General features: G+C 45.9%; 1 protein-coding gene across 1 annotated transcript in view; it reads right to left on the minus strand.

Annotated features, from left to right (window-relative positions):
- CFAP61 (cilia and flagella associated protein 61) overlaps positions 1 to 21044 on the minus strand; it is a 226504-nt gene that overhangs the window by 128211 nt on the left and 77249 nt on the right. The window contains exons 16-17 of the mRNA XM_084888800.1: positions 15780 to 15986; positions 12665 to 12799 (exon numbers count right to left, since the gene is read on the minus strand). Of these exons, the coding sequence (XP_084744926.1) occupies positions 12665 to 12799; positions 15780 to 15986 (342 nt within the window). The remainder of the gene's footprint in view (positions 1 to 12664; positions 12800 to 15779; positions 15987 to 21044) is intronic.

Genomic DNA, 21044 nt, shown 5'->3' on the forward strand with positions numbered 1-21044 from the left:
AATTTCATGCACCAGGCCTCTAATAAAGAATATATAATAGTGCCTTTCATGTATAACACTTTACAAATGTTAACTATCCTATATAATAAAAGGGTAATATGCAAATAGACTGAACGGGGAAACAACTGAACAACCATTCACTATGACATGCGTGACCACCAGGGGTCACATATGGAACATGGCAGGCATGGGCAGCAGGTGACAGAGCACAGAACATGGCAGGTGGCAGGCGCGGTGGGATGGCAGAGCAGGTGAGCGGGAGCGCCAGACCAAGGCAGGGTCTGGTTGCTTTCATCTGCGAGCCTCTACTGGTTACTGAAAATTCTTTGCTCCCACACACCACAGTCCCACCCTTCAGGTGCTCCCACCCACTGTCGGTGCTGGCCCCTCTCACACCTGCTGCTGGCGCTGAACCCAATCGCTCTGCGCCATCAGCAGGTGCCACCAGGGACAGTGCCGTCACCCATGGGACCAGGGCCGGCCGTGGGCAGGGCTGCCAGCAGACAGGGGGGCTGTGGCATGACGGGCTGAGCAGGGGCACAGAAGATGGGCCGAGACCCATCCTTGTGCACACTGCAGCCTCTCAAGCTGCACGAATTCGTGCACTGGGCCCCTAGTTATTAATATTTCTCCTGACTTTGGCTTGTTCATAGTTTTAGCATTTTTATCTGAAAAGAACTGTAATGAGACTAATTGAATTAGTAATAATGCATTGTTATATTTTATTTTGCTAAGGCAACAATATTCAGAAAAAAAAATAAAAAATTCCCTCTAATACTAGCACTATAGCAGAACTGTATTTGTTTGTATACATTTCCTTCCTGTTTTCATCATAAACATACAAATTTCTATACAGTTGAAATAAATCCATAGTCAAATAACAACATAAAAAAAAGCATCCGATTACTCAGGGCCTGAGAATTGTTTTGAAACTTGAGTTTGGTGTATTGCATCCCCCATGTGCCCTCCAATGGGGGTGTAGGATGCAGGGGGTGGGGTGGTAGGAGAGGGAAGAGAAGCCAGAACACTATTCCATCTCTGTTTATGCTCAAGGGAACCTGGATGTCAGTGTGACTGCCCTGAGCGGGATCAAGGGTTCTCAGGCCTTCAGGCGGTATCCTCTCTCACAGAGCAGAACACAGAGGGAGAGGGGATGGCGGGAATATCCCACTGAGGAGGGGAAGCAGGCGCCTTCCACCTGAAAAGGCAGCAGGGATATAGGTCAAAGGCTTGGTGGGGCCACAGGCATGGAGTCAGCCCAAACTCCTTCAGCCTCTGGCATCTGCTCCTGCCTTTGAGGCAAATCAGATCACCCAGGTGTGTACTGCCGAGGTGTCTGTCTCTCTCTGTTGGTGACATGCAGGGAGTGGTGAGCTGTTAGAAGTCACCGGTGGGGAACCACTGGCCACTGTCCTACCAACACAGAGTGACCCTCACAGAGTGTGAGGAGCGAGGCTGCGGAGTAAACAAATGAAAACAGTCGTCAATTGTATGTGCTTCCACGGGACACGGGCAGACCGTCTGTGTGACCTGCTCACAAGTTACAGCTTGTTCACACATCACCCCCAGCTCACTTTTCTAAGTCAGCGATGCCATCTGGCTTCCTGGGAGCGCCACGCTGAGAATGGTGCAAGGTGGGGACGGTGGGTGGTTCTGGCCAGCCGGCCGCCGGCTTCACTATGGAGACCGGAGAGTGCTCCCTGAGACCAGCACGGCTCCTTTTGGTTAAATACATAAACTGCCATAAAACCTCGGCCGCAACCACCACCGTGGTGATGCTTTCCATGCAATGAATGGCTTTAAAACAAACAGAACCCGGGGCACGACTGGAGAGCGCGAGAGGCGGGAGCAGGGGTTCGGCGTGCCATTTAGGTTTATTGCCCCGGGTCTCAGCCACCCCAACGGCGCAGACCTGCCCGCGCTGCGGCTGAGTCATGTTTGCTAGCTCAAACAAGAAGCAATAAAAAACTTTTATGGTCCCATGCTATTTCCATCCCTTATTTATTCTTTTTTTTTCCTGTTTTTAAGCCATCCTTTTTGTTTTCTTCTTGCTTATTAAGTTGGTTACTATGGAGATCGTGACATCAGTAATCTTGATTAAGCTTAATGGTCTTGAGGCAACATACAGAGTAAAGGTTTTTATACTTCCTCAAAGCGGTTCGGCCCCAGAGAACAGCAACATGAGGACTGAGGACTGAGGGCTTCATGCTGCTTCTCTAATGGGGGCAACACATGGTGCCCAGGGTGGGGGTGGGGGTAGGGGTGGGGGTGGGGAGGGGAGCCTTGCCCCAGGCCAGCTGGCGGGGGATGGGGGGGGCAGCTCCTGTAGACAGTGACACTCCAGTTTTCAAGGCCCCAGTTGAACCCTTGGCCTCAGAAACACAGATGCCATTTCCCTTTAGATTTGGTAAGCATGCAAATACTGATAACAACTAAGCACATATGGCTTTATGAAAAATTACTAAATTGTGGAAGACTTTTAATCCACCTGAGATCAATTTGAATGTAAAACCTCTAGGTCCTTGGGGGTGTTTTGTTTTTGTTTTTTTTCCTTAGTCTTTCACATCTACCAAGGAAGCATATTCTACTTTTTTTTTTTGTCTTAATCTTCTGAGGATATTTTCCCATTGATTTTTAGAGAGAGTGAAAGGGAGGGGGAGAGAGAAACAATGATGTGAGAGAGACACATCTATTAGTTGCCTCGCACACATGCCCTGGCCATGGCTGGGGACTGAGCCTGCAAAGGAGGTGCGTGCCCTTGACTGGCATCAAACCCAGTGACCTTTAGTACGTGGACCAATGCTCTATCCACTGAGCAAAACTGGCTAGGCCAGTGGTCAGCAAACTCATTAGTCAACAGAGCCAAATATCAACAGTACAACAATTGACATTTCTTTGGAGAGCCAATTTTTTAAAACTTAAACTTCTTCTAATGCCATTTCTTCAAAATAGATTTGCCCAGGCTGTGGTATTTTGTGGAAGAGCCACACTCAAGGGGCGAAAGAGCCGCATGTGGTTCGAGAGCAGCAGTTTGCCGACCACTGGGCTAGGGCATTTGTACTTCTTAAAGCTAGAATTTATTAACATGTATAACATCTAAAAGCTTCCATAAGAAGACGTAAAGACTTCTACTACTTTATAATAATGTGCATTTATTGATGTAAAACCACTTCATAACGGACAGAGCTGTTTCTTATCATTCCTCCACGGGCCTGAGGGAGTGGGCCAGCCCCACCAGGGGCCTCCTTGGTCTGCAGTCTGTTGCATGTTACTGTTAGAACCATAGCGGGGTTACCTCAGGGACTTGAGCACCGTGGATTTTAGTAACCACAGGGGTTACTAAACACAGCCCCCACAGATACCGAGGGACCGCTTTATTAGGCGAAAATCAAGTTTCAAAACACTATGTACATAGGACCCTTCACATTTAACTGCAGATATGTTTTTCCCCCACAAAAACATCATCTAGATGAAAAAAACACCAAAATGGTAAACAGGTAAACTATAGTTACAGGATTACAGATTTTATAGATTTTTTTTCTTTATTGTTTTCTCCCCTAAAATTTCTACCATAAATAGGTACCGCTTTTGTAATGACATTTTTGTAATTGAGGGGGAAAGATGGAACATCCCTGGTCAGCATCTGCAGCTCTGCCTGTCCCCTTTGTCACTGTATGTTCCCCGCTACTTTAAAACACACACAGCAAAGCCTCCTGTGGGGGCTGCCAGGCCCTTCCTCCCTGAAGGCGGATTTGAAGAAGCCACTTAGCTGCGAAGGCCAGCTCCTGCCCGGGAGCTCCGGTCCGCCGGGCGCTGGCTGGGCCGAGGCCTCCCCAGCGAGCAGGCAGCTGATGCGCGGGGCACTTCTGGGCCTCTGCGGCATCATTACCCCGGCCCTGTGGGGAACAGAGGCATTTTCCCTCCTCTGTGCGAGAACCCGATCAGCATCCTGGAATGCCTCAGGATTTCTTTTCTGCTGGAAGCTGGGGCAGCTCTTTTGAAGAGCAATGCCAGGACTCCAAGTGGACCGAAACAAAAGACTCGCTGGAGGCTTGCAAACCCAGAAAGCCCTCCACTTCACCCCCGGGGTTTGGGTGGGTGTTTTCTTTGGGCTGATCCTTCCTAAAAGTCATGCAAGTCCCAAGAAGGGTGATGCAGGAAAGATAAGAGCAGGGGAGGTTTTATTTTAGAAAACGGAAAGAACCGAAGCTTTCATTAGTAGTGTGGCATCACGTAGGTGTGCAAAGCGCTCTGAGTGATGGGGTTGTGACACTCCTGAAATCAAAAGGAATTAGCTGCACCACCTGCGCTTCGCTGCCAGCAGGAATGCCCGGCTGATCTAAGCATGACAGAATACAAAATGGCACTTTGGAAAGGGGTTTGGTACTTCCTCACAGAGCTCAACATCGAGTCACCATATAATTCAGCTATCCTACTCCTACCTATGTCCCCAAGAGAAATGAAAATGTTGCTGTGGACATTCATGCACAGGTTTTTTTGTGGATAAAAATTTATGTGATACTTAACCACATAAACACCTGTGCATGAATGTTCACAGCAACAATATTTATAGTAACCAATTAGTAGAGACTAGTCAAATGTCCACCAATCAATAAAATGCAGTTATCCACACAATAGAATATTATTCAGCAGTAAAACACTACAGAACAGATGAACCTTAAAAATATGCTAAGAGAAAGAACCCAGTAACATAATACCACACATTGTATAATTCCACTTATACAAAATGTCCAGAACAGGCAAATTTATAGAAGCAGAAAGTAAATCAGTCAATGCTTAGGGCTGGAACTGGGACTGTAAGGTGTGGCTGCCAAGGGCTTTCTTTTTGGGTGACAAAAATGTTCTCAAATTAGATAGTGGTGATGGTTGCCCAACTCTAAATATACTAATAAAATAAAATAAAAGTTAAATGGGTAAATTATATGATATATGACATATATGTCAATAAAGCTGTGAGAGAGAGAGAGAGAGAGAGAGAGAGAGAGAGAGAGAGAGAGAGAGAAGAAGAAGAAGAAGGAGGAGGAGGAGGAGGAGGAGGAGGAGGAGGAGGAGGAGGAGGAGGAGAAAAAGAAGAAGGAGGAGGAGAAGGATGAGGAGGAGGAGGAGAAAGAGGAGGAGAAGGAGGAGGAAGAGGAGGAGGAGGAGGAGGAGAAGGAGGAGGAGGAGGAGGAGGAGGAGGAGGAGGAATGGGAGGGAGGAGAGATATTGTCCTATAATATCTATTCTAGAAAATGAGAATAAGATGTAGGATTGATTTTTGATAATACAGAGAGATAAAGAAATAACTGTACTTTAAAATATATATATATATATATATATATATATATATATATATTTATTGATTTCAGAGAGGAAGAGAGAGAGAGAAAGATAGAAACATCAATGATGAGAGCAACTCACTGAATGGCTGCCCCACTGGGGATCAAGGCTGCAACCCAGCATGTGCCCTGACTGGGGATTGAACTATGACTTCCCAGTTCATAGGTCGATGCTTAACCACTGAGCCATGCCAGCTGGGGGAGAAATAACTTTACTTTCACAATTTCTTGTCTTGGCACACCCTAAAGACTTCATTTTGCTACTCTATCACAGCCCAATTCTAAACAATGCAAAGGCCTGTCAATCATGCCACTCGTGTACATCCTACCCACCCCACCTCCCAACGAAACCTTCAGTCTCCCATCCGGGGCAATTACTTGAGCATTTTATAACAATACCATGAAGCCATGCACAACAAGGGATGGAACCTTGAGAAATTCATAGTGTCATCAACATATGGGATCATAATTTTCTCCTCTTTCCCAGCAGCCACCACTATCCTTTTGAAAGGTTTGCCAGAACAAGCTGATTCAACAAAGAAAGAAGGCAGACGGCCTGGACCAGCTGGTATCCAACTGACCCCAGCACACCAGCCTGGACCCTGTGTCTGCTCCTCTGGCACTGGATCAAACCCAAGAGTGAATGGCTCAGCCAAAAGCAAAGTCCAAACTGCTGTGAGGGAAAGCCAGTTATCAGTGGGTCACCTTTTGATTAATTAGCTGGTGCCAAAGATCTGGGAGATTCCAAAAGGTCATCTTCCTTTTCCGTGGCTTGGTCTTCCTACAATAATCCTATATAATAAAAGGGTAACATGCAAATTGACGCTAATGATGGAACAGCCAGAATGACCACTCGACCAGTCAGCATGAGGCACACTGACCACTTCTCGGTCCTTTTCCCCAGCCAGCAGGCTCTGATCACCCAATGGCGAATGGGGAACTGGGGGGTGGGGGGATAGGGCTAGCTGCAGGCAGCCAGGGAAGATGGCCCTGATCGCAGGCTAGGCCTAGGGATCGTACCCATGCATCAATTTTGTGCACCGGGCCTCTAGTTCAGGATATCAGCACTTTAACTCTGTAGGTAAGACAATGCATATACAGTGGTGGAAGGTACGAAATTAGCATCCAACTTTCTGGGTTTGAGGCGTGGTCACTGAATTAGTCTATCACATGTCATTTGTTCTCCCTCTTTACGAACATTGAGGATGACAGTTGCAGTAACTATTTAAAATGCTGATGTAAGGATTAAAATGACATAATTCATTTATGGGAATGCCTTTAGCAAGAGCTAAATATATTAGTAGTAGTGGTTGTTTCTTTCTTTTTTTTTAATATATTTTATTGATTTTGTACAGAGAAGAAGGAAGAGAGATAGAGAGTTAGAAACATCGATGAGAGAGAGTCATCGACCAGCTGCCTCTTGCACACCCCTTACTGGGGATATGCCCGCAACCAAGATACATGCCCTTGACCGGAATCGAACCCAGGACCCTTCAGTCCCCAAGCTGACGCTCTATCCATTGAGCCAAACAGGTTTTGGCAGTTGTTGTTTCTTACTCTATAATCTTTATAACAGGGAGAGATTATAATAATAATGAGAATCCACAGATTTATAACTCATTCTGATGTAAACATACCTATACACCACATATAGTACTAAACTAGACAGTGTTCAGAGAACTGGAAAGAAATGACTATACACCTTGTACTGTTCATTTGGAGAAAAAAAAACAAGAGCTCATGAAGAAATTTATATAAATTATTCTAAGGATTCAACGTAACTTGGAGAAAATGCATTTCCCACAGGTAGCATAAATGTGTAGGAAATGGCTTAGTCACGACTTGAAAATGAAAACTTGACTCATGGTGGGGATTAAAGTGGGTTAATTTCATTTTAAGAAAATAGCACCACAGCCACATAAATAATGATCAAGTGCATATACAATGCTGAAAAATAGGGTTTATCTTTTTAGAAACTTCTATTAAGGAGATACTACAAGGCTAATCAAACACGCACACACATACACACACACACACACACACACACACACACACACACGTGTCCACACAAACATGCGCCCCAATTTCAGGTACAACAAAGATAAGTCTAAGTGAAAGTTTCCAAGTTTAAGGAAGGGGTTGGGGAAACAATTAAGCTGGGGAAAACCTAGCAGGTGTTGGGAGAATAATGCAATTTCCCAGCGCAGCAGATGTACAAGTGAAACAGTATCCAGTTCAGTCTATCAGATGGTAATTATAGCTGGACTGGGTAGGCACAGCCAAGATGAAAAGGGGCAATTCAAAGGGTAACTGAATGCCAGTGAGTGACATCTTCCTGAGAGATCACATACCAGAAAAAAGCGGGCCAGCACTTAGCTGTGAGAGGGAGGGTGTATGGGGGGGAGGGGTGGGAGGCTGTAAATAAGCCATCATTTTTCTTTGGAGAAAGGATAAAGGAAAAACAGAGGCCTTAAAGAATCATCAGAGGAGATTTAAACAGACCATCTATAATAACAAAAATGTAATATGCTAATTAGACCGGACAGCCAAACGACCTTACAGACGTCCTTCCAAACGACCTTCCAGACAAAGCAGCGAAGGCAAGCTGCCGCAGCTGGGAGGGCCAAGGCAAGCCGCCATGGCTTTGAGGGCCAAGCCCCTTGCTCGAATTTCGTGCATTGGGCCTCTAGTCTCTAATAAGCAAAAATAACGGAAATGACAGCAGTCACTGAGTGCTCTGCAAGTATGATCCCTAAAATGATTCTGTCTGAAAGATGAGGGATTTGATTCTGCTTCAAAACTTTTTGAAAAAGAGGGGGAGAGCCAAAACCGGTTTGGCTCAGTGGTGGAGCGTCGGTCTGCGGACTGAGGGGTCCCAGGTTCGATTCTGGTCGGGGGCATGTACATTGGCTGCGGGCACATCCCCGGTAGGACGTGTGCAAGAGGCAGCTGGTCGATGTTTCTCTCTCATCGACGTTTCTAGCTCTCTATCCTTCTCCCTTCCTCTCTATAAAAAATCAATAAAAAATAAAAATTTAAAAAAATATATTTTTAAAAAAATTCTGAAAAAGAGGGGGAGAGAGATGTGCACACTATAATCCTATGAACACCGAAAACCAAAATGAAGAACTAACGTGATGAAAAAAGTGGATGACTGGAAGCATCTATTGATATGGATCCTGAAGCAAGAATAGGAACCGTTTAAGTTCAAAGCAGATTCTCTGGTGTTTAATATCACAAGTCAGAGTCACTTTAAATCCCAGGGAAGGGAACAGTGCTGGAGACCTACCTCATTCACTCTGGAAAGAGGGTCCAACCCCGTGTGCCAAGCCTCCCAGGTCTGGCTCTCTCTGCTGTGGGCCAGAGCAGCCCTCTCCCATCTCTGGGTTGACGACTGAACAGTCCCATGTTAATTCGGGCGCTAGAGTATAAACTCCTTGAAGGCAGGGCCCGTCACAGTCAACCCTGTAGCAGGACAGGAAAGGGGAGAGTAGGCCTGCACACAGACCCACCCCAAAGTACGTGTGGGTCCCCTTGTTTCGGCCTTTAATTAGCACGGCCTTTCCATTCCTTCAGCCAGATTTCTAGTATCTCCCGAAATCACAGTTATCCTATAAGTGGGCCATGCTGATTGACTTAACAAAGAGTTGCCATTGGAATAGTTCTTAGAATGTAGATGCGAAGGCCAGGAAAGCCCATTCTAGCTAAGAAATGACTTTTCCAGGCCCATCTCATGGGGTTCTGGTCTTGGTCAGAAAAAGAGCCGCCTCTCTTGTCCAGGCATCTATCCTGATTGGCCATGGAGATATTATGCTGAATCTTGGGGCCTACCTCTGTGATGGGTGATGGAAATCATTTACATGTTTTCCAGGTCCTTTCTTACGACCTGATATGGGGCAGGCTGTCAATTAATAGAAACAATGGGGGAGATATTGTGGCAGGAACACCTATCGTCCAAACCGGGCAGAACCGGCCAGGGCCTGGGGGTGGGCGGGAGTGTCTTTCCTGCCATGCGGTAATGAATTTCAATCACTGCTGGCTTGTGCCAGATTCAAATTGGCAACCCACGGAGATGAAACGCTTTCTATCCCATTACTCATGCCTGGAGGGATCTGTTTCCTGGAAGACTGGCTTCCCAGGTGAAAGGGAGCAGATGAGCGGTCACTCGGAGGTGGTTTAAATCGGATAAAGGTATGAACAATGAGTGCCCAGTGAGAGAAATATGCAGACGTGGAGGGGGAGCTAAGGGGCCATCTGAATCTCCATGCACTGGGAGAGGGGATACAAAACATAAAGGTCAAAAGCCCAGAATGCATCTACTAATGAAACTACTTAAGCTCTCTTAGTTCAAGGCTGCAATACTATTTGCTCTGCTAAAGAAAAAGAGAGAAAAAATCAGTGCACTCAGGACTGTATAGAAAGTCCTTCTAAAAATTTCCACTTGGCTCATTTCTCCTCCGATAATCAGCCTAAAACACTGGTCAGCAAACTCATTAGTCAACAGAGCCAAATATCAACAGAACAACGATTGAAATTTCTTTTGAGAGCCAAATTTTTTAAACAACTTCTTCTAATGCCACTTCTTCAAAATAGATTCACCCAGGCCGTGGTAATTTTGTGGAAGTGCCACACTCAAGGGGCCAAAGAGCTGCATGTGGCTAGCAAGCTACAGTTTGCCGACCACGGGCCTAAAACATTAAATCTACCTAAAATGTTAAAAAAGAAAACTTTTAATTTATATAATGTAGTATTTTAACTTTTGAACATCTACGCCCCATCATATGTGGATTATGCTCTTGATGATCCTCTGATCAAACTTTCAAGATTTCTGAAATTTTTACTAAATCTAAATTGTTACTAAAACCTTCTGAAGAATGAATACAACAAGGAGCAGTAACAGTGCTTCTTAAAAAAGCCAGACTTCACCAATACAAATAACAACGCCACACAACCTATTGTAATAGGTACCGAGCATCAGCTCGACCAGTGGGTAAGCGATGGACTTTCTGGACCGGGGATTCCAACAACCTGTCCTCTGCTCTGCCCTGAAATAAGCCGTGACTCTTGCGGGGGGGGGGGGGGGGGGGGGGGGGGGGGGGGGAGAGGGGCACACAGAACACTTACCTGACCACAGAAAAGGTTGTTAAACGTGAGCAACGATTTCATTCATTCCACCGGGGCAGTAATGATAGGATTGTTTTGAATGAAACACAATGTGTTCTCTGGACATCTCCCACCCAAAGCTCCAGCTCACCTCAATGTTGTCAGACTGTCAGGCTCTGGAGGTTGGGAGGTGGGGGGGGGGGGGGGGGGGGGAGAAGCGCCTGGTGCTCAGAAGAACAGTGCTCTTGCTATCCAGGCAACAGCTCCGTACCCCGCCCTCCGGCCCAGCCCTGCCACTCCGGTCATCGGCGGGCTGCTCTGGCCCAGTCACATGTTCTATCCATGCCTGAAGGTGTCTGTCTCAGCAGTGGCTGCAGAGGGCAGCTTCTCTCATCCTCACCTGATCTGACACAGCAGCTGCTTGCAGGTACTCTTACCTGCAGCCCCTTCGTGACTGATAGGCGCTCTGTTTCAGTGACAGGTACAGATGAAGCCATCCTCCCTGACCCCAAAGCTCTGTGCACCGAATATGTGGTGTTAGCTCTCATTCCAAAAGACTTGCTTCCCAGCATCTCCCACATACACAGGCCACCCGGGGGTGCTCCCGAAGGTCCTCCGGGTGGGCGAGGCCAGAGCGTGAGCTTCCAGGCCGTGGCCCTGCTACTTGGGACACGCTTTGCATCCTGGATGGAATGATGTGTCTGGGGATTGCGTCAAAATGATCAGGGGAGATGGGGAAGTGGGTGGGGGTGTAGAAGATCCCAAATCCGCCAAGAGTTGAAAACTGTTAAGCGAGTTGCTGAATACCTGGCAGTTTCAGTGCCATTCGACATGTGGTCTGAGACAGGTGCCCATCGCCAGCTATCACTGGTCTGTGAAGATGTAAGTGCAGAGGCTGAGAGAAGCATCCAGAAGCTTTCATAGCAACTGGACAGAGCAATTCTATGCCTGTTAGATCTAGCAATAAAATAAGTAAGCTTGAATTTTTGTCTGCTTCTGAATCTCATTTTCCAAGGAACTCCCTTTATACAAAGCTGTCAGTCTATGGTGGGTTGTGCAGTAAAGACAACACCCCTCGGGGCAGACAGAAGCCCCCGCCCTGTATGCGGCCCCTACTCCTGTGCGCTTTACATTTCCTGCAGCACAGGGTTGGGGGGGGAGGGCGCGGAAAATTGCTATTTGCGTTTAGTCTCTACTCCAATATAAACTTAGAACTTGTCAGAAAATAAATATACATTTACCTTTTACAAATGTACATGTAGATGTCGGACTGAAAGCAGCCTGGTCCCAGCGGGCAGCTGCCCCTGGGATGGGTCCTGGTGGGGGAGCTCGCCAGGCATCCACAGTAAGTGGGGGCGGTGCGGGGGTGCGCTCCTGCAGGGCCGGGTGGCCTCCAGCTGTTTGTTTTAGCACACCCAGCCCGGATGAGCAACTTCCAGGCTCAATGTTTGGAGAGTTTGAACTCTCCACTTTCCTTCTTTCTCTCTCACGTGGACAACTGTCAGCCCACTGAGGGTTTTTGTTTTGTTTTGTTTTTTTACTTAGTTAAGTGGAAGTGTATTCTTCAAACACTACAAGCCTACATGTAAGTCGGCTTGACAACACCACGCGCATGGCCCGAGTGTACATATACTGTACATGCCCACTTCCGTTTAAAGCGAATTGGGTTTTATTTCTGTGCCTTTATTCCAAGGTCAAGCCTCAGAGCCACCCCAGAGCAGCTAATCCGTTCCCGTCAATCATCCTGGCTGCCAGCAGAGACGCTCACAGACCCAGCTTAGGACTCAGACCCAAACATCTTCTAGTTGGTGCGCCCGCTCCGTTATCTCCGTGAGCCTTGTCCGATCTGCGAACGGCCACTTTGGCCTTGAAAGCAACACACAATGGAAAGGGGGACTCTGCTTTGGAGGAAAGGGGAAAGAAAGCAGACCTGAGCTGGGGGGCTGGCTCCAGGCCACCTGTCCTGAGGCACAGCAGAGCATGTGAGGGACCTTGGGGTGAAGGGAGGGGCAGGCTCCTGCCTTAGGCTCACTGCAAAGTGACCAGCTGAGGGAAGGCCTGCAGGGGGGCCTCCGCAGGGCAACCCCGGGAGGGCACGCGCGCCAGGCTGCCTGTAATTAAGGAGCAGCCTGCTCCCGAGAAGACGGTGCTGCCACCCCATCTGCCACGCCCGCCCGAGCTGGCACGGCGCCTCCTGCCTGCTGCCGCCGCCGGCTACCCACCGGTTCCTTGGAGACCTCCTTTGATGGAGCGTTGATGCCCAGCTTTTCCAGCGGATAGACAATCTGTCGTCGTGGCCGCACGGGAACCAAGTAATGAAGGGCGGACGTCAGGGAGTGGGCGTAGGAGCTCTGGAACTGCAAGACAGCAATCTCCGCTCAGGGGGGGAAATGTCAGGGCCTCGCAGCACAGATGCCCGCGCGCGGCTTCACAAACACAGGGCCCCGCGCGCGGCCAAACCGGAGGGGGGAACGCCCGGCAGATAAACAAACACGCGCTCCTCCGCGCGGAGGAATGAATTGCGGGTAATGCCTGACGCTAATGAAGATAATTACGGGAGTAATTACATTACTCTCTCTGTGGGAATGACAGATAAACAAGTGGTTTGGTTTATGGGATTTTCAGTACAAGTATTTTCCCCAGGAGGATATGCTTCTGCGCAGCGAACATGAATCAGCTTCATTTGACCCCATTAAGCTGTGCTATCTGCGTCCCGTTAACCTTTGCGCGTGTGGCACAGGCTGCCGTGAGGAGGCTCAGAGAGAAAAATGTCATCCGAGGGCGACCGAGCGCAGATGTGAAAACCCTCCGCTTCCCTGGGCCTCTGGTGATAAAATCGGGGTTTTGAAATAAAATGATGAAACTGGGGAGTGGGAGGAGAGGGAATTAGATCGTGTTATTTTGATTTAAATTAATACTAAATTGTGACTCAAATGTATGCTTGCTGAAATGAAAGATGATAAATCGTGTTTCAGGAGAATGCTTTAAATATAAATTTTACTCCATATTTAAAAGTTGGCAGAGAAATCTGAACATGGTGATCTTGCTTCCTTTCACATTTATGACTTCTTAGGGATTTTGGTGAAATTAATTCGGCGTTTCAAGCATTTAAACCTCAAGAGTTTAAACTGTGAAACCAACATTTTTTTTTTTTTTATTGTCTAAAGTTTTACATACGTGTCCTTTTTCCCTGATTGACGCCCCCTGCCCCCAGCCATTCCCACCCTGGGCAAGCCCTCACTGCCCCAGTGTCTGTGTCCATTGGTTATGCTAATATGCATGATTACACGTCCTTTTGAAAACAGCATTTATTGATATATTTGTTGTACTTCAGCTGGAAAATAAAACTAAACTGTAGGTGAAGTTTAATAAATAAGCTGGTTTACCTGGGACTTACTTGCTATTCTAAAATGCCTCCAGGCATTTCTAAGAGCTTCTAAAAGGGATTTCTAAAACCCTTCTCCAAGGAAGGGTTTACCCGCTGAACACAGACCCAGGAGCTCCCAGCCAGAGCTCCGCTTCTCCGCTCTCAGTCCATGTCCGGGGAGGGCGGCGGGGAGGAAGCCATCTTCATAACGTGAGCCCGGAGCTCATTCTCACTGCTGTCGCCTGGGGACTGACTTACAGCAGAATCTGAAGATCCTGACCTGAATTATCTGGTGCTGCTTCTTCCGCTTGTTTAGATGTACATGTGTGAGTCGCCCGGAAGTGCAGACTGAGGAAGTCTGTTCCCAAATGTTTCTGCGTTCCGTATGAAACAGTGCAGAGCATATTCCGAATCTCTGTAAATATATGAGCACTCAATAGAATGCCTACCATGCTGTTTGCATTGTGGATGCAAAAGAACTTTCTACCAGCTCGGCACCAGCATGCAACATGATGAATAAAAACTAGGAGTTTAAGATCACAACCCGAAGGTCACCAACAGCAAACTAAAAAGAAATTGTGCAGGCCCAGGATTTTCCAGCAAAACTGTTACCTGCCCATCTCACTAAGTTCAAATCTAGGGCGCTCCCACAGATGCAGTGCTGCACTGTGACAAAAAAAAAAAAAAAAAAAAAAAAAAAAAAATCATCCTAAATCATGTTCTGTATCCCAATAGAACTCTTTTCCACGTTTTTCCTTCTTTCTTTCCCATTCCCTTTGTACTTCTCTAAAAGGCATTTGTTATGTGACTGTACGAATACACTTTCGAGTATTTTTATGTTTAGTGAATAAGATCATTTTAAAAATATTTAGCTCACTTGTAGAAATATGACAACATCAAAGCTTCTAGGCAGAGGGTGAGAACGTTTTTGGTCATGAATGGGACCTGGGGCCGTTTCTACCTAGTCTGGTGGTGGGATCTCATCGCTTCTCCTGAGGACCAGGGCTGCCAGTGATGGAGCAACAGCCGGCAGGAAACAACACCCGGGAAATCCAGCTTGAAGAGGCCCTTCCCTGAGGAGCAACCAGGACACTGCAGCGAGTGTGTTCGTGTCTGTGTATGTGTGCGTGCGCATATACAGGGTGGGACAGAAGTAGGTTTATAGTTGTGAGTACGTGAAAAACAGAGTTTATTCTTGTATTATTTTTTATTCTATGATCTTCCAAATGAATAACTGTAAGCCGACTGTTGGCCCACCCTGTATGTGAGACTCAACTAGGTACTTTGAACAAACAAGACAAACAGCTCCGCCTTCATAGAAAAAGATAACATGTTTGCTAGTGAAAAAGTGCTATGAAGAAGACTAAAGCAGGATAAATGAGCGCAAGACAAAGAGCTTGTTCTCTGGGCACGCAGACGGACATACTGCCTACACAGCAGGTGTGTGTTCGTTAGAAAAGCATCAGCTATGGGAGTGTAACTAGCAGTGTGCAGCGTTCTATGGGCACTTACTAAGGACAGGTTAAGTCAGCATCATGCATCTCCACTTTTTACCGATTCCTCTCATGTGGTGATCACAGTGCTTCTTTGAATGCTGTGACCACACATCAGTCTCATGGGATTGAGCTGCCTCTTCTCATGGGTTCATCGCTCAAATGCTCTTTGCCTGAAGAACGCAATAGGATCATTTTGGCTTTTCCCTAACGCATCATAAGAAGTGGTTTGACTTTCGTGTCTGTTTTGTCAAGATGGAAAAGCCAAGAAATTGTTATGCTAATTATATTGGTTGTGATTGTTTCAGAAATTCAAACTCTGAACCTTTGCTGCCGTAGGAGGGCCAAACTCAGTCTGGCCACTGGGATTCAGAGCCACGCTGCAGTCCAAGCCCACCAAGCGAGGCGGGAAGGAAAGACGGCTCCCAGCACAGAGGACACTGTGAGCACTGAAACATGAGTGCCAGCGTCTCTCACCTTGCCGTCCCGGGAAGCCGGGTAGATGGGGTAGTAGAGACAGGACTTGCATCCCAAGCGGAAGATCTCCTTCAGGAAGAACTTGGTGTAGTGCCGGAAGATGGGGTTGATGGCGAAGTGAAACAGGTGTGCATGCTCTTCGCGCTGGTGGTGACTGAAGTAGATGAAGTCTTCGATGTTGTAGTGGGACCGGATGTACTCGATGTCCTGAAAGGGGGTGGGGAAAGGACATGTAAGAATGTGTTAAGCAAACGGCATGCGTTTTGTGATGCATACATTTTAAAGAGCAGTTTAGGTACCGTAGTGAGAAGTATGTTTTTCTCCTGTGATTTACTACTTCATCCTCCTTGTTAATTGTTAAGAATTAAAAAATTTTTTTCACAAAAGCTATGGTTCTGATGGCTTGTCTCAGGGGCTGCATGGCTTTGGATTTGTTCCTCACAGAGAGCTTTGTGTCCCTGCTAGAGACCAGGTAGCGGGATGGCAGCTCTTCACCGCGATGGGCAAAGAGGGCATGAGCTGGTCAGCACAACCGACCACGCATGTGCAGATGTCAGGAGCAGGACAACCCCCCACCAGCATCCTCTGGACTTACTGCTGATCCCATCACATATTAACATGGAAATGAGTCACCCCACAAGTCACACACCTTGATTGGCACATGTGGCTGGCAGGGCCTACAATGAAACTGTGAGGTTGGACCTCAGCCATAGGCATTACTTAAACTTTTTATCTCTCTGGGATACAGTCATGTGCTGCTTAACAACTGGGATACACTCGGAGAAAGGCGTCGTTAGGCGGTCTTGTCATGCTAACATCATAAAGTGCAGGTGCACAAAACATAGACGACACCACCTCTTCCTACATAGGCCGTATGAGATAGCCTGTTGCTCCTAGGCCACGGACCCGTACAGCATGTCACTGTACAAAACAGCACAAGGTTAAATCAAGCACAAGAGAAAATGGTGCCATCAAGAGACTCAGTAAACCCGAGATGTTTAAGGTGGCATACTGTTTTACAGCAGACTTTATTTTATTTTTGTTAATCCTCCCCAGAGGATATTTTCCACTGATTTTTAGAGAGAGTGGAAGGGAGGGGGAGAGGTAGAGAGAGAGAGAGAGAATGACTGCCTCCCGCATGCAACTGGACCAGGATATCCAGCCTGAAACTGAGGTTCACGCCCTTGGAGGGAAACAACAGTATGCAGGCCAACGCTCTACCCACTGAGCAAACCGGCTAAGGCCAGGCTTTATTTTTTTTATAAGTAGAAAGAATAGATTTTAAAGTAACAAAAGTACAGTAAATATGTAAACCAGTAACATAGTTGTTTATTACCATCACCAAGTGTTATGTACTGTTCGTAATTGCATGTGCTATACCTTTACTGGTATCTGACTGGTGGATTTGTTTACACCAGCATCACCACAAAGATATGAGTGAATGAATGAGTGCTGCCTTGGGCTATGACATTAGGACAGCTATGACAGTGATAGGAATTTGTCAGCTCCATTATACCCTGATGGAACCACCGTCCTATATGCGGTCTGTCATGGATGTTGTTGTGTGGCACATGACTATATAATTTTTTGTAATTTTTAAATTGATTTTTAGAGCTAGAGGGAGAGAAAAAAGAGAAACATCGATGTAAGAGAGAAACATTGACCGATTGCCTCCTGCACGCGCCCTGACCAGGGATCAAACCTGCAACCTGGGTATGTGCTTTGGCCAGGAATTGAACCGGCTAACGTTCAGTGTACAGGACGACACTGCAACCAACTGAGCCACTGGCCAGGGCCTGTGTCCCTTTTTACACTGTGGGAGGTAATTTAAAGGACTGGTGAGTGTTTACTTGTGCCAGGAAATACTGCACACACGGTTCCTACTTCTTTTGGGCCTGGCAAAGATCAGAGCATGTGACTCACTCATAACAGCAGTGCCCACACTTGATATGCAGGAAAAATCAAACCACATGCAGACTGAGGAGCCCCTACTTATATGATAGTTTGTCTTTTCACAGTAAAAATGTCTTAAAAGCACACTTTCAACAAGAGGAATTGGCCAGGCTGGCATGGCTAAGTGGTTGAGCATCGACCTATGAACTAGGAGGTCATAGTTGGATTCTCAGTCAGGGCACATGCCTTGTTGCAGGCTTGTTCCCCAGTGTGGGGTGTGCAGGTGGTAGCCGAACAATGATTCTCTTTCATCATTGATGTTTCTGTTTGTCTCTCCCTGTCTCGTCCTCTCTGAAATCAATAAAAAAAATTCTTTTTAAAGAAGAATTGAAAATGCAAGGAACTTTATTTACGCTTTTATTGCAAGGCTGACACTAGAAAATCCTTGAAAACTGTGAGGGTTGTATCTAAGCTCCTCAAGGTTCCTTGTCTTTCTAGCACGCACGCACACACACACACACACACACACACACACACACACTAAACGAGGTTGGGGTAACCAGGCCAGTGGTGGTATCCAAGGGCAATTCTGGCAATGTGTGACCTTTCTGTCTGCATGGACCCCATACCTGCCTTTACACTTAACATATTTTACTTAATTACCAAGGAGGCATCCCTCATTATAAAATAAAATGAGTGATAAGTGTCGGACTCAGAAATCAGTAAAAACAAAGAACCAATAGAGGTTATTAGCTCAAAACAGCAGATGGGTCTTATGCATCTAATTTTGTCCCCATCCCAAATCCCTTAAACTTAAACAAAAAATTATTTCTAAAATAATGAGGAGGAGTGATGAAGGGACACAAGAGTAAGGCAGTTTCACCTTAGAAGGAAACATACCAAAGTTCTCTACCACAAGGTGAACCCTGCCTACCTGGGTCCTTGCCTGCTGCTGCCAGTACCACCTCCAAGCACCACAAGAGGAAGCCAGATGACTGATGCCCCTCCCAATGAGATGGGGGTGGAGGGGGGTGGTGTGGGCAGGCCTCCAGTGACTGGAGAGAGGCACTGGAGACAACTGTCAGGCATGCCCATGCCAGACAGCCATACTGGTAATCTGATCTGTCATTCATGACATGAACAGACTTTGGAGGAAAACTGACAAATGCAAAAGACCAGAATAGGGAAACATACAACTTACACTCCAGAGAAAACAGAGGTTATTTAGGGAACAGAAAGAAGATAATTAAAAAAAAAAAAAAAGCTACTCAGTGTCCTCAGAGATACCAAAAAGGATTTTGAATGTAACATAACAAACAAAGAAGCTACAAAAAAGAAACAAGAAAAAGACTTGGAAGTTAAATATATGAACCCTGAAATTAAAATCCCAATAGGGGGCCCTGGATAATAGAAGGGACATGACTTAAGATTGAATTAGGGATCCAGAAGCCAAATTAAAGAAATCTAGGAAAATGTACAAGAGATGAATAAATATAAGAAGAAAGTTAAAAGATAGTAAAGGATCAATTCAAAAAGTCCAATATCCATCTAAAAAGGAACCCAAGAAGAGGAGAATAGAGAAAATGAAAGGGAAGAAACAGTTAATAAAATCATAGAAGAAAGATGTTCCCAAGTTCAAAAGAGGTATAAGACACTTCTTGGTAAGATTTCACAAATTCAGGTATAAAAACAAAAAACATAGAAGACATACCAAAGAGAGAGAGAAAACAAACAAGTATACACTTATTTATATCAGATTATATTTTATCAGTGACCCTGGATTCTGAAAGACAATGAGAGTAAAAACAGCAACATCCTAATGAGAAATAATTCTTATAAGAATTCTATACACATCCTGGCTGGTGTTGCTCAATGGTTAGAGTGTTGGCCCACACTCCAATTGAGCCAAGGGTCGCAGGTTAGATTCCTCCTCAAGGCATATACCGTATTTTCAGGTTCAATCCACAGCCCTGCTTGAGGCTTGCACGGGAGGCAAATAATCAATGTGTCTCTCTCACATTGATGTTTCTATCTCTTCCCCACCCCTCCCCCTCTCCCAGACTCTCTAAAATTCAATGGAAAAAAAATATCCTTGGGTGAGGATTAACAACAACAAAATTCTATACACAGCAAACAAATATTCAAGTGTGAGGACAAAATAAAAATATCTTGTTTATGTATGTTCTCAGAGACACTGCCTACCACTCTCTCCAAAAGAATTTATCTCAAAAAAGGGATAATGAATCAAAAGAGAAATGAATCTAAGGATAAGGTGAATTTGACTACATTAAAGGAAGAAAGCCATATGAACATCTCAATAAATGCCAAAAACACATTTGATAAAATTCAATACTCACTCATAATAAAAACTTTTAGTAAACTAGAAATGGGAGAGAGCTGCCTTGACTTGATAAACAATATCTCCCAGTAACTACAGCAAATATTTTACTAAATGGGGGGAAATGCAGAATCATTCCCATTAAAATAAGAAATATCACAAAAGTATCCATTATAAACACTACTATGTGATGCTATTCTAAACATGCAATAAAACCGGGGGGGGGGGGGGGGGGTATAAGATATAAACATTTTTAAAAGAAGGCATGGCAGATTCTGCGTTTCAAAGTTGGCCATGATGGTATCTCCTGTCCCTCATGCTATCTACAGAGAGAAGTTGTCACATCATAAGTTGGAGTCCATTTCTCCATCCCTGGAATCTGAGCCTGTCCTGGGACTGCTCTGACCAGGAGGATTATGGTAGACGTTATGATGGGTCAGAAAAGAATCAGCAGAAAAGCTCTCAGAGCTAATAAGAGCCCTCAAAAAGCTGGTTGGATATAAGAATACAAAAATTAGTATTTTTCCCACATCTCAAAATAAACGTTTTGAAAGTACATCGAAAACAACATGTCTAGCTGTAATATCCAGAAAAATATAAAACATGTAGAAATAAATCATAAATGTCCAGGACTGTTTTGGAGAGGGTCTCAGCAGGAAACAGATGGGTGTTCAAATGAGTATAACTGGAGTTTAACAAAGGGACCATTTACAAGGAGGGGGCAGGATACAGAGAAACCAGTAGTGATGATGTAGCAGTAACTCCAAGCTATTACCACCCTCATGAGAGGTACTGGTTGCTGGAGTCCAGTAAGAGTCATGGAGAAGAGGCTGCCCTGAAAAGAGGAGGGAATTCAGCGGAGAGACCAGCCCGAGGCAGCCCAATCTCACTTTCCTCCCTCCCTCTGCTCAGGGTTCCCCATTGGTCAAACCTAACTGGGAGCCAACAAAGCACCCATGATGCTGCCCATCAGGTTAGGCTTCCTGGGACAGAACAAGCCAGAGAAAAGAGTGAGCCTGCAGGGGTAAACAGAG

The sequence above is a fragment of the Pipistrellus hanaki genome, assembly GCF_964339955.1.
Source record: "Pipistrellus hanaki genome assembly, chromosome: 6".
NCBI lineage: Eukaryota > Metazoa > Chordata > Mammalia > Chiroptera > Vespertilionidae > Pipistrellus > Pipistrellus hanaki.